The 12797-nt window shown below is 32.6% G+C and overlaps 1 protein-coding gene across 3 annotated transcripts in view; it reads left to right on the plus strand.

Annotated features, from left to right (window-relative positions):
• MEMO1 (mediator of cell motility 1) overlaps positions 1-12797 on the plus strand; it is a 148262-nt gene that overhangs the window by 117864 nt on the left and 17601 nt on the right. For all 3 annotated transcript variants that reach the window (XM_057558060.1, XM_057558061.1, XM_057558062.1), the window contains one exon: positions 5480-5556. In XM_057558060.1, coding sequence (XP_057414043.1) covers positions 5480-5556 — 77 coding nt within the window. The remainder of the gene's footprint in view (positions 1-5479; positions 5557-12797) is intronic.

The raw sequence follows: 12797 nt of genomic DNA on the forward strand, positions 1-12797 counted from the left end.
AAAAATCACTTAATTGATTATGGAACAGTTGATCAATTACATATATACAGTGGAATTTTTTTGTTTTTGTTGAATAATAGAGTACTGGCAGTGATGACATCTTTCATCTCTAGTGGTCATTTCTCTTTATATAATATAATGTCCAGCTTCTGTGGAAAATAAAATGAGAAACTTGATGATAGAGACAGTTAGGAGACCTATATGTGTGTACCTGGAAGGATTTTGCCTTTGTCAACCTTATTTGTTAGCCAGTGTCCATTATAAGAATGACTTTTTTTTTAAGGGTATTTTGCTTTAAAGATGTTCATCTTTCAGATACCATTTAGCTCTTATTTAGACTTGAAAGAGATATTAGAGAGAGAAAAAATAGAAAGATTAAAATACTCTCAATTTTTCTTTTTGGGTGAGAGAAGCAAAGGGAGAGTTGGGAACCTAGATTCTATTGTGCCCTGTCTTTCTATCCCCTCATTTGAATCACCCCGCCAACCCCCTGTGTTTCAATTCCTGCCTTTTATTTGGTCATCAGGGAGTCCAATAGGATGATGTTTCCCTGGTAACGTTTTAATGATCCCACCTCTTTTCCCCTTTCCTGCTGCTATCAGGAAGAGTGGCATACATTTGCCGCTAGTATTTGACTTTTACCATGGTGAAGTAATGTTGTCCCCATACTTTGTGTACTTACCAAGTTCCACATCCTAGAGGATGGCTCCATGTAAGAGGATTTTGTCTGGACCTGTTTTAGTTTTTCTAATTAGTAGAATTTTTATTCTATTTTCCTGAGTTTCATTTTTGCTCTTTTCCATATATACTGTTAATATTTGTGTTTTCCTGATCACCCTGAACTTTATACTTCCAAATTTAGATTATTGACAACTTTCATTAACATAACTTTCAGTTAACTTCTAAGAAGTTTCTGAATGAAACTGGACCTAATAGAAATTGATTCTTTAAAAGTGGGTTCATGCTTCTATTTAATTTTCTTTTTAAATGGTAGTTTTAAGTTCAAATCAGTTTCAATAAATTTATTTGGTAGATGTTAATGATAAATTATATTATTTTGTTAAAATATGAATAGAGTTTACACTACAGTCACTTCAGCAGTTTTGGATTTTTATCTATAAACTTACATTTGTCTAGGCTTATGTAATTTCTTTTTTATAAATATGTGCCACTTATTAAAATTGGCATTCTCCTTCAATATTTATGAAATTTATATCTTTATTCAGATTTCTAGTTTAATATATATTAACATGTGATTATTCATGCATACTCTTCTTCCTTTCTGTTGTTAGTCTCTTGGGTCTGAGGGTATTACTATTTTCTAAATATTTAAATTGGTTTGAGTGTAAGTTAGCTAATTCCTGAAATATATCTTATTCAGGCTTTCACATTTGTCTTCTGAAATATTGGTACATACTGATTTCACATATTTAGGGTTTTGATTTTTTACAAGTTTGAGATAAAGCCAATAATTTTACATTATAACTAAGACTTCAGAATGAAAGGACTATAGTATTTTGCTTATAAAAATGATTACCTTATTTGAGCTACTTAGATAATATTTTCTTTATGAAGTACATTTTTTCTTTGGTAGTGATGTCAATTATGAGTGTCCCCAGTTTAGGTCCTTAGTGTACTGTGGTTTAATAGTCTATCTCACAGGTTGTTGTGAGGTTTAACTCAAATATTTGAAAACGTTTTAACATATAAACATAAAGTGATTAAGTAAATGTATAACAGTACAGTTTTTACTGGATATATGTCCAGTTTTATTCTATTCTTTTAATTGTTTATTAAAAGATTAGTCTGTCTTACTGACTGATCTTTTGGGGGCTTTATTGAACAACTTTCCAAGCTCATGTTTATTTCTGCAATCTAGTGTATAGCTTAATCTTGAGGTATTTAATATTTTTTTTACTTTTTGTTTTGAGGTAATTCAAAAGTAGTGTTGGTTCTTGTACCATTCATTGTTATGTTTGTCCTCATTAGTTGATTGTTGTGTGTTAAACAGACATCCCTGGAGCTTATTCTCCACACTCTGTGAATCCACTCATTAATCACCAGTCACCTTTGGAGATGGGAAAATTACTTACCTGTATTTCTTTTTCTCAGAAAGCGTGCTCTGGAATGGATTCACAAATGAGCTACCCTCCTTCCCTCAAAGAGTAAGGTTTCTGCTTTACAGGATTTTTTTCTTGGGTTATTTTTCCTCTCATCTTTTGAATTTGAAAAGAACTGAGGGAAGGCACCTGGAGAAACTACTGACATACTCACTAGGGGAGTTCCAAAGCTTGTGCTGCCCCTAGGGGCAGTGTCAATGGCTCTTAAAGCTAGAAAGCTCATACTTGGAGTTGAAACAGGGGCTCAGAGAATCCATTTTCCCAGTGTACCTTCTGAAAGGATAAGTTTCAGGTAAGTAATTTTCTCTTACTATGTGATATGCTTTATTCATACTTATATAAAAGTTCACAAGTCCAATTCTCCAGGCACATAGGCAACTGTATTTGTTCAGTTTAGATGCATAAGCTTAACTGAATGTTAGAAATATTGTAAAACAAAACTCATGAGGTACATGAAATCGTAATATATTTTAAATGAACAATAAATACTTAAAAGTGCATTTATGATCAGTCTATTGCACTAGGGTTGTCTTTTTTTTATTTCTTGTTAAATAAAATCTTGATAAACTTCATTTTTTAATAATTAGAAACAAAAAAAATCTTTTGAACTCAAATTCCAGGTGGTATTTAACTGAACTTGTATGTGTGTGTACTCATGTGCACACACACATATATTCATACATATGTATGTATATACATTTAGGCTAGGATGATGGCAACTATTTACTTCAGATTAGATGCTTTCTTTAAGTATATTGACCAGAATGTAGTAATTTTGAAAAGTAATTTTGAAATGTTTGTATAATTAAAAATTATCGTAAGACAATTTGAGCTATCGTAAGTAGGATACATTTTTCAGTGTAGTAGCTTAGTAGTGTAAATTTAGCTTCTTAACTGATAAATCCTTTAACACTTATCAAATATTTCTACTCAGTTCTTCAGCTACTAAATGCGAGGTGGCTACTAAAGAGTAGCAAAAAGTAGATAGCAAAATATTAAACAGTTGCTCATTGATTTTCTGTGTATATTGTCATTCTTATTAAATCACATGTTGATTTAGTATTTTAACTTACTTTAAACATTCTATGTACTTCTCTCTTACTTCAGAAGTAGTTTTTAAGTGAAAGTTACATTGAAAATGGTCCATATGAACATGACCGCGTTTTAAAATATAGTTACACTTTTGACTTATGATTAAGGCAGGTTTGACCAACTTCAGCCGTTTGACACAGCAGCTCTGAACTTGGAAATAAATAGAAAAGACCTTCAAATAGTAAATGTCACAAAGTACATGCATTTTTCTCTGCACCTGAGAGTAGCAGTCTTGAGATAAGACAATTATGTCCCAGTCACAGGGATTATTGACAACTAAAACTGACAGTTATCACCAGAAGCAAGAAAAAGAGAATGTGTTAGTATAAACCTGAAGCAGCTCAGGTTCAAAGAATATTCATCTTGATTTCGTCCAAGGATATTACTCCTATTACAGTGACAGTGTGTTAGAATTTTCTTGTCTAAGATTATTCTTTTAATTGTTTATTCATTTCACAGAAGATTTGGGGCAGCTTTATCAAAAGAACTTTGAAACAGAAGTAGAAATTTAGTACCAATGAATTGAATCACTAAGTTATTATGACAGACTTTATATTTGGCTTTGAACCTTCTGGCAGCCAGCTGGCAAATAGGAAAGATAGGGTGAATTATATAGTTCCTGTTGTTAGCTAGGAGGAAGTACATATATTCTTTAAAGAAAAACAAAGCTATACTTAACTCTAAATTTTGTAAGAAATGTCTGATGAATTATTTAATATAGGGGTACTCAGTGATAGAATTGTCACTGTTTAAGAATTTTTTTAGTGCAAGGACTGTAATGAATCTGATAGTTATAGCAACATGCAGTAATCTCCAGTGTTTACCAGAAAAGGTTGTTATATTCAGAATGCAGGTAATTGTCTCAGAACCCTATTGCTTGATTATAGGATATCATGAATTGTAAGATGCAATATTTATTTAATAGTGGCGCTGGGAAGGGGGTGCGGGGAAGTAAGAACTGCCACATTGAGTAGCTGTGCATGTTAATGTATGTGAAAAGTTAATATGTGAAAGTTAAGGAAATATGTATATTGTAGAAAGGTGACCATCAGAGATGATTAGCATCAACAAGTTAATGAAATGTTAAGAACTGTGATGTGTGGTTTCTCTAAAAAAGGACATCAAAAGGGTGTTATAATTTTACATGACTCATTATTTGTAAGGTGATTCTTTTAGTGAGATAAACAGAAAACTTAAAAATCATAATTATCCAGCCAAAGAAACCCGCCTCCTCAGATGGGAGGATAATAACTGGATATGTGAACTTCGCTGTAAAATTGAAGCACAAGATGCATACTATGTGTGTATATGATTAGTGTACTCTAATACCTTCAGAATTGCGTTTTGGTGAATCTTTAAAAATAAAGAATATAAAAGTAATGAGTTCTTGGAAATAAAGGCATTGCTGAAAAATAGGTTTAGATATATCTGAAATACAACATAATCAGTTGAATAATAATATGTAATTAATTATGAATATGTTTAACTTTTGGCTTTTCTTTGACTATAGTAGGAAGCAAAATTTATTTCCTGAGCCTTTTGTTTTCTACCTTCTTTTTAAGCTTCTTCCATTTTACCCTCTCTGTTCTTTGGAGAATAGCTAAACATTGAATGTCCTGTGCTTGTACCTTTGTTGAGATTTTATTGTCAGAGTAGGACTATTTGTTATATTTATACTTCTGTGTATCCTACTTAAAGGCACTTGTATTGATCCTTTTCCAAGTAGAAAGTTTTGCAAAAATGAGATAAATTTTTAAAATCTAGGTCATAAAAATTATACAAGCCACATATATCTCTGACCTACTTTTTTTCTTTCTTTTCTGTAGTAGAGATTAAATCTTTGCATTTGTACAACAAAAGCTAAGCTTTCATTGATTTGTTAAATTGAGATAGTTTCCTTAAGCCAAATTTTCTTGAATCATATTCTTGGCGTTTACTTTCCATTATAGACCGATATAATATGTTTAACAATGCTTCTAACTTTTAAACTGTTTGTTTCCATAGTCTTTTGTATTGCTCATGACTTTAAGGTTTTACAGTTTGAAATAGTTTTTAACATCATGAAACACTGGTGATATATCATTTCTTTATTACCTTCCCAAATATGCCTTTTATTTTTATGTACAAGGGCTCTTGGGAATGATTCTCTCAGAGGCTTAAGCTGTGCTTTGCCTTCCATGAGAACTGAAATTATTTGGTAAGCGCTTGCTTTCTTTTTAGCTTCTAATTTTTCCCTATTTTATTTTGTACATGATATTTGTTTCAAGGTCAAAGGTTCCGTTACAGTTACTATGATGAATCCCAGGGGGAGATTTATAGATCCATTGAACATCTAGATAAAATGGTAAGTCCTTCAGGTGTGGGGTTTTACTGCTGTAAGATTTTTTCTTTAATTTCAGATTAGTGATTCAAGACTTATTATGTTAAAATATACAGTGGGCTAATAATTCTTTCCCTATCTTTAACTAAATGTGCAATATATATTTTGTAATCATGTGATATTGATTATAAAAATAATCCCTGTTCTGTTAGCAGAAATTTCCTTCATCTTAATTTTATTTGATTAATTACACCTTGAGTAATTAGATACAGATTTTTAGATACTATTTGGGGAATGTCTTAGTTTTAGGGACAACAGGATACTAACTCCATTGCTTACTGTTAAGCAGAAACAACCATAGCAAATTCTAAGTTTATTTTATTATTTAATTATATTTTTTGGCCATTTGGGTTTTTCTTAAATGGAATTTGAATTTGTTTTAAATTAGAATTTTAAAGCATTATTGTATTCTTAACTAGTCCAGGAGTTGAATCTAGCAGATATATCACTAATTCGCTCTGACCTTCAATAGATCATTTCAATTTTCTAGTCTTCAATTTGTCATCTCTAAGATGAGAGACTTGGAGAGGCTTGGTCTCTAAATTGTCTTTAAACTCCACCAGACTTTAAGTCTGTAATCTGTTAAAGTCAACTTTACCAGTGTGTGAAAAGCTTTATGTATATGTTTTAGTATAAAAATATTTAGTCTAAAGTAGATAAAACATTTTACTAAGGAATCTGGATCTGAAACTATAAGTAGATTATATTGAGTAATATTATTTTATTAAAAGTCAAATGGAATGAATGCAGTTACTTAGGAGATTTTATCATACAAAATAGTTACTTAGGAAATTTTATCATATTTAAATTTATTTTGTTACTTTAAATCCAATTATGGCCTAATGCTTTTACCTTTGGAATTTTGTTTGGATTTTAATTCACTGACTTTTGGGGCTTTTTTTTTTTTTTTTTGGCTTTATTATGTTGCCATTTCAGTCAATTAATTCTTTTCTGGCTACTATTCTAATCTTATTTTTCTGAGGTTTAGTTCTTAGTTGCCTCAGAAAACTTTCCTGGTTCTGTATCATTTATTTTCTTCATATAGCAAATGGTTAATGAGTATCCACTGTGTGTCTGGTACTATGTGAAGTATTGAAGGTACTAAGAAGAGAAAACATGATCTCCCACTTAATGGATCTTACAGTCTAATCATCGAACAGATTTAGAAAGAAGCTGTTACAGTATAGAGATGTAAGATATTTATGAGGCAGTGTGGATACACTGGTCTCCTTACTATTTCTTGATAATGCCATATATGTGCCTAGCGTAGGGCTTTTGCCCTTTTTGCACTGGACTGTCTCACTTACTTTATGGCTTTGCTCAGTTTTCACCTTCCCAATGAGGCCTACTGACCACCTACTGATGTATTTAATTTGACATCTTACACTCCACCCTTTCAGCATTCCCAGTCCACCTTACCTTACTGTGTTCCACTTTTTCTTCTAAGAAACTGAATAGTTTACTTATTTATTACATAACGATATTTGTTTTGTTCACTAATGTATCCAAGTGCTTAGAATAGCGATTGGAACGTAAGTGGTGCTCAACAAATATTTTTCAAATGAATGAATTGGTGACTATAATCCTCCTATATACATAATTGAATTAAATGAATACCCTAAGTGTAATCTGAGAAAGAAATAAAAGGAAAGTAATTTATAATAAATTAATATATATTTAATAATGTAAATGCTCAGGCACCAACTGTACTAAGAGACAATGAAGTAGTTAGGTGCTTACACATAGTATCATTAATATTACAGCCACATACAAACAGTTGTTTATATTTGTGACTTACGTTTACCAAGTTACATTGGTGGGTGACTTGATTTTCCAAAATGGTGAACATTTCTTAGCAAAACTGTAAACTAAACAAAGTACAGTCTTCCCTCACTTTATATGATAGTTTGTTCCTGGGAAATCTATTGTATATTAAAATCATGCAAAACTTCTTTGTGTTTGTATGTAAAATGGCGTTAGAGTGTAGATAATTATAGGCAGGTTTTTCGCATACATGGACATGTGAAAGTGTTATAGGATGAGAGCAGTTCTTTCTGTGTGGGACTGTCCTGTATTGCAGGACAGTCAGCATCCCTGGATTCCACCTACTAAATCCCCTGACAGCATCTTCTAGTTATTGACACAACCCAGAAATGTGCCCACAATTTTCCATTTTGCCCCTGTGGTGAACAGTTATTCTGTGACCTTACCCTGCTTTATTTTTCTTCTTAGTACTTATTACTATATGACTTATTATTTGTTGATTTGTTGATGAAAACCTGCCCTATTAGATCATAAGCTTCGTGAGATCAGGATCTTTGTCCATTTTGTATCAGCCTGTTTGTGGTACTCAGTATATATATTTGTTAAATTAATGGATGAGTGGATGGGAGAGTAGTGAGAAATTAGTCTAGAGAATCTAGAACAGGCGTTTAAAGGATATCAAATAGGATAGTGATAAAATCAGATTGTATGTGAATAGATCATATAGTTGCAGTGCAGCAAATGGGTTGGAGGGAGGCCAGAGGAGAAATGAGTAGACTAGTTTGATAATCCAAGTGAGACATGGTAATTTAGACAGTATGGGTTGGTGATGGTGGAAGAGAGGGACAGAGTGGATGTATCCAGTATATTTTAGAGACAAATTGATGGTAGAACTTGGAGATCAATTGAACTTGGAGGGGAAGGAAGTATCAAGGATGATTCCTTCTAAAAAATACAACAAACTAGTGAATATAACAAAAAAGAAGCAGACTCACAGATTTAGAGAACAAACTAGTGGTTACCAGTGGGGAGGGGGTGAGGGGCAACATGGAGGTGAGGGAGTGGTAGGTACAAACTATTGAGTGTAAGGTAGGCTACAAGGATGTATCATACAACATGGGGAGTAAAGCCAGTATTTTGTAATAATTGTAAATGGAATGTAACCTTTAACAATTTATAAAAAATAAAAAAGTAAAAAAAGGATGTTTCCTAAATATCTGGCTTACGCTGCTGGTTAAGTCTTGGTTCTGTTCTCTTAGGTCGGAAGCACAAGAAGATAGGACTAGATTTTTTACGAGGTAGGGTGATCATAAATTGTATTAAGATATGTTGTATTTGCTATTGCTTTTAAGGCATCCAAGTGGAGATGTCAACCAAGTAGGCATTTGGATTTTCTTTTCACCAGTTATTTTTGAGTGCATTTACAGTTCTAGGCACTGATGGAGATATGGCAGTAAACAAACCAACTTGCTCTCACGGACATTTTATTCTAACCGGAGGAGATACACTTTTTTTTTTTAAAGTTAAGGATATTGTATATAAGTTAGTTTCTAATAGTGATGTGTGCTATGCAGAAAATATTAAAAGGGTTTTTAAATAGTATATAATTCTAGGCTGCTTTAGATTGAATGATTGGAGAAAGACTTCCTGAGAAGGAATATTAAATTGAGATATAAATAAGAAGGAGCAAACCAAGTGAAGATTAGAGGGAAGAGTATTCTAGACAGAACTGCCATTGCAAAAACTTTATGATGGGAAAGAGGCCAGTGTGTTAGAAGAATGGGAAAAAGGTCAGGGTTGTAGGAATATAATAGATAGGGGTTAGAGTGACACAGCTCTGGTAAGAGAGGTGGGCAGGGATCAGATAATGTAGGGCTTTATAGTCCAGGGTAAGAAATTTATGTGAATACAGTGGGAAGTGAAATGATGTAGTAATAAAATAATTATTTTAAAAGTCAGTCTGGCGGTTGTGTAGAGAATAGATTCTACAAGAGGGTCAGGAGCAGTAACAGTGGGCATTGGCAGGAGTTTAGGGGAGAGAAGATAGTAATTTGGACTGGGGTGGTAGTAGTGGAGATAGAAAGAAGTTCATAGATTTGAGTTCTTGTATTCAACAGGGCTTTGTTAATGGATTGACCATATTGGTTTGGAGCTCAGAGAAGAGGTCTGGAGTAAGTTTGGGCATTCTCAACATGTGATGGTAATCAAAGCCAGGGCAGAGATAAGGTTGTCTACTATAGTAATCCTCAACCCCATCTTTACAACTGAAATCACTTGTGGAACTTTTTCAAAATAGACTTGCCCATACCCACCCCTGGATATCCACTTTCAGTAATATGGAGAGAGTCCCAAGAACTTTATTCCAGAATAGCTTCGTAGGTGAGTTTGAGCTAGCCTATTATGGCCCCTGATCTGTTGAAGTAGAAGAAAATTTCCTATTCATCTTCTTTCCCTTTGTTTTCTACTCAGCTCTTTAAATCATTTGTAAACTTTAATCAGGCAACATTTAATTTTGCAAATGTAAGAATTTGTAAATCAGTGAATTATTGAGTATTTGCTTCATATTAATATGCTTGAATTTAGTATTTGATGTAACATTTGACTTGGACTTGATTTTTGTGGTCTGTTTATTGAAACATTTCTATTTATATATAGAATTTTTAAATAATATATAGAATTTTTAAAGGAGTCTAAAGTGGTCTGTTCTTCTATTAGCATGCTATTAATTCAAGTTACAAGTCCATTCTGGGAGTTAGAATAAATGGATTAAAATAATAAGCATGGTTAGGTCTGTACATATACTCATGTATATATGATTTTATACATGTATGAGTATATGTACACTCACTATTAGGCAGACTCTTATACAATGTGTTTTCTTAATTGGTTTATATAACCAAATGGTGAATATCCCACTGTATATTGCTTTTCACAAGTGTCATTTTATGTTGTAAATAATTTCTTTCATTTCAGAATTAATATCTTAGTTGCTATATACAATCTTTTCAGAGCAAAATATAGTAGGATGCTTCTCTGTACAAGTATTGCAAAAATGTTAGCAATTCTGAATTGTGATTATACGTTTGGAAAGTTTGATAGAGTGAAAAGATTATTTTTAAGTATAAAATTTTAGATTTAATTTTTAAAAAATTATTATGTTAATTAAGTTTTGGTCTCTTTTTTGTTATCAGAAAAGTCTTATTAAATGTAGCTATTAAAATGCTAGAAAATTAATAAAAGTTTTTAGTTTCCAAAAGCAAAAGAAAAACCGCTAATTTTTTTTTTTTTTTGGCAAAAATTTTATGTCTAGCATTTGAATATCTTGGAGATTAATTATGTGAAGAAAACACATAAGGAAGGAAGAATGTATCGGAAAACAAACAATCTTCCAAATGTTGTATTTGGGAGAAAATAACTAGTTATAAGAGATATAGATTCTGAAAGTCTTAGAATATTACTGACTACTGACCATGTTTTTTGGAAATTAGTACTTTGCAATTTCAGTAATTATGGTGACCAAAGCAGAACATATTTTAAGATGTTGATTTATGTGAACCTTTTAGATTACATACTGGAAACATTAGCCACATTTATACATATTTTATATATATTACATGATCATAGGTTATTTTTTCCATACTACTTTTGATATAGACCAGTGTTTCCTTATGGCTATTGGCATATTACTTATGATTTGGCAGAGAGAATCTGAAAATGTCGTTGTAGTCAGCTTTGTAATTTCTTTTCCTTCCAAATTTCCTAGTACTCACTTTACTTTGAACTTCAACTTCCTTTCTTCCTTTTACTCTTCTGAAAGTGAAATTGTTCATGTTTGTCCACTCATACTTCTTTCTCTTGAACTTAGGCCAGTAGTTTAGTTTCTTTAGTAGTCTTTAGTCAGTTTTACAGCATCATCTTTAAGGTATCTATTTATTAGTACACTGGTTCTTAGCACTACTATATTTAGGGTGATTTCTTTTTTCCATAAAATTTCTTTCTAATGAAGATTTTATCTTGATACCTCTTAAAGAAACTAGAATATTTCCTTTTCCTACCTCATCTTCCTAAATGTGTACCCATCTCTCCAACATAAATGTGTATCCTTATTTTAAAAAATAAGGCCACAGTCCTAATGATTTGATAATATGGTTTTAATTATCTGTTAATAATTGATAGACATGATTCTAGTTTTTATTTCTCAAAGACTTCTAAAAATGTTTTGCTACTCTTTTGTGTGTGTTACTTTAGATTACATCTAGGTGATAGTATTTAAAATTAAATAAAATTTAAATTAAATAATTTATTAGATATAGATAAACTTTTAAAAAGGGAAGACCTTTGTTGTCTTATTAGAGTCTTGAATTTACAGCTCTGTTAAATAGGCAGTTAAAACTGCCTATTCAGTTTGGGATTACCACTTAGGATTTGACAATACAAGCTTTCACTCATTACTTGGAGAGTCAGCACAATGATAGATTCCCTCCACCCTTCTTCCCCTCAAGGTAGGGAGTTAGCTTTCAGCCTGAGAATTTCTTGCTGAAACTGTTAAATTCCTCAGAAACCTGTACTGTGATGGATAGGCTCTTGGTGTTTATAATGTCTGTATCTTAGAGCTGAATGGGTAGTGACCCACTTCACTGCTTCATATTAGATTAAGTTCATGTGAACAAATTCTCAATATACCAGGCCCTAGGCAAGCTTTCTATCACCTGGACTTTAGATTTACTGATCATATCTTCCAGTATGTTAAGAAATCAAAAAGTTCTTTAGGCGTATTTGGGAAGCATTTTTATTTTTCATCTTTTTGGAATTTGTGCAGTAGTATCAAACTAGCATTTTTATCTTCTTGGAATTTTGGTAATAGTAATTTCAAAATTGTTTGCATCAAAACATAAATATATACAAAAGCTTATTTGTCAGTGTTCTGTGTTAGTTAATGGGTGTCCCATTTTGCAGTTTTACTAATCATTTTTGCTGTTGTTTGCATACTTCATGAATTTTCCAGTTGGAGAGGTTCACTCATGAGAAGTGCCTTAATTTTTCTCTCTATCCCTCCTTTACAAAAAGGCATACCTCCTTTTTTTTTATAAACTTTTTTTTAACTTTTGGCTGCATTGGGTCTTTGTTGCGGTACGCAGGCTTCTCAGTGCAGTGGTTTCTCTTGTTGAGGAGCACGGGCTCTAGGCGTGAGGGCTTCAGTAGTTGTGGCATGCGGGCTCAGTAGTTGTGGCACACGGGCTTAGTTGCTCTGCGGCATGTGGGATCTTCCCAGACCAGGGCTTGAACCCATGTCCCCTGCATTGGCAGGCGGATTCTTAACCACTGCGCCACCAGGGAAGTCCCAAAAAGGCATACCTCTTAGCTGTCATATTTGTCAGAGAATTGAGTGTAATGGAATTGATTCTTGCCCTGGTAGGTACATAGCACACTTCAGGAAATTA

Source organism: Balaenoptera acutorostrata, chromosome 12 (assembly GCF_949987535.1).
Source record: "Balaenoptera acutorostrata chromosome 12, mBalAcu1.1, whole genome shotgun sequence".
Classification (NCBI taxonomy): Eukaryota; Metazoa; Chordata; class Mammalia; order Artiodactyla; family Balaenopteridae; genus Balaenoptera; species Balaenoptera acutorostrata.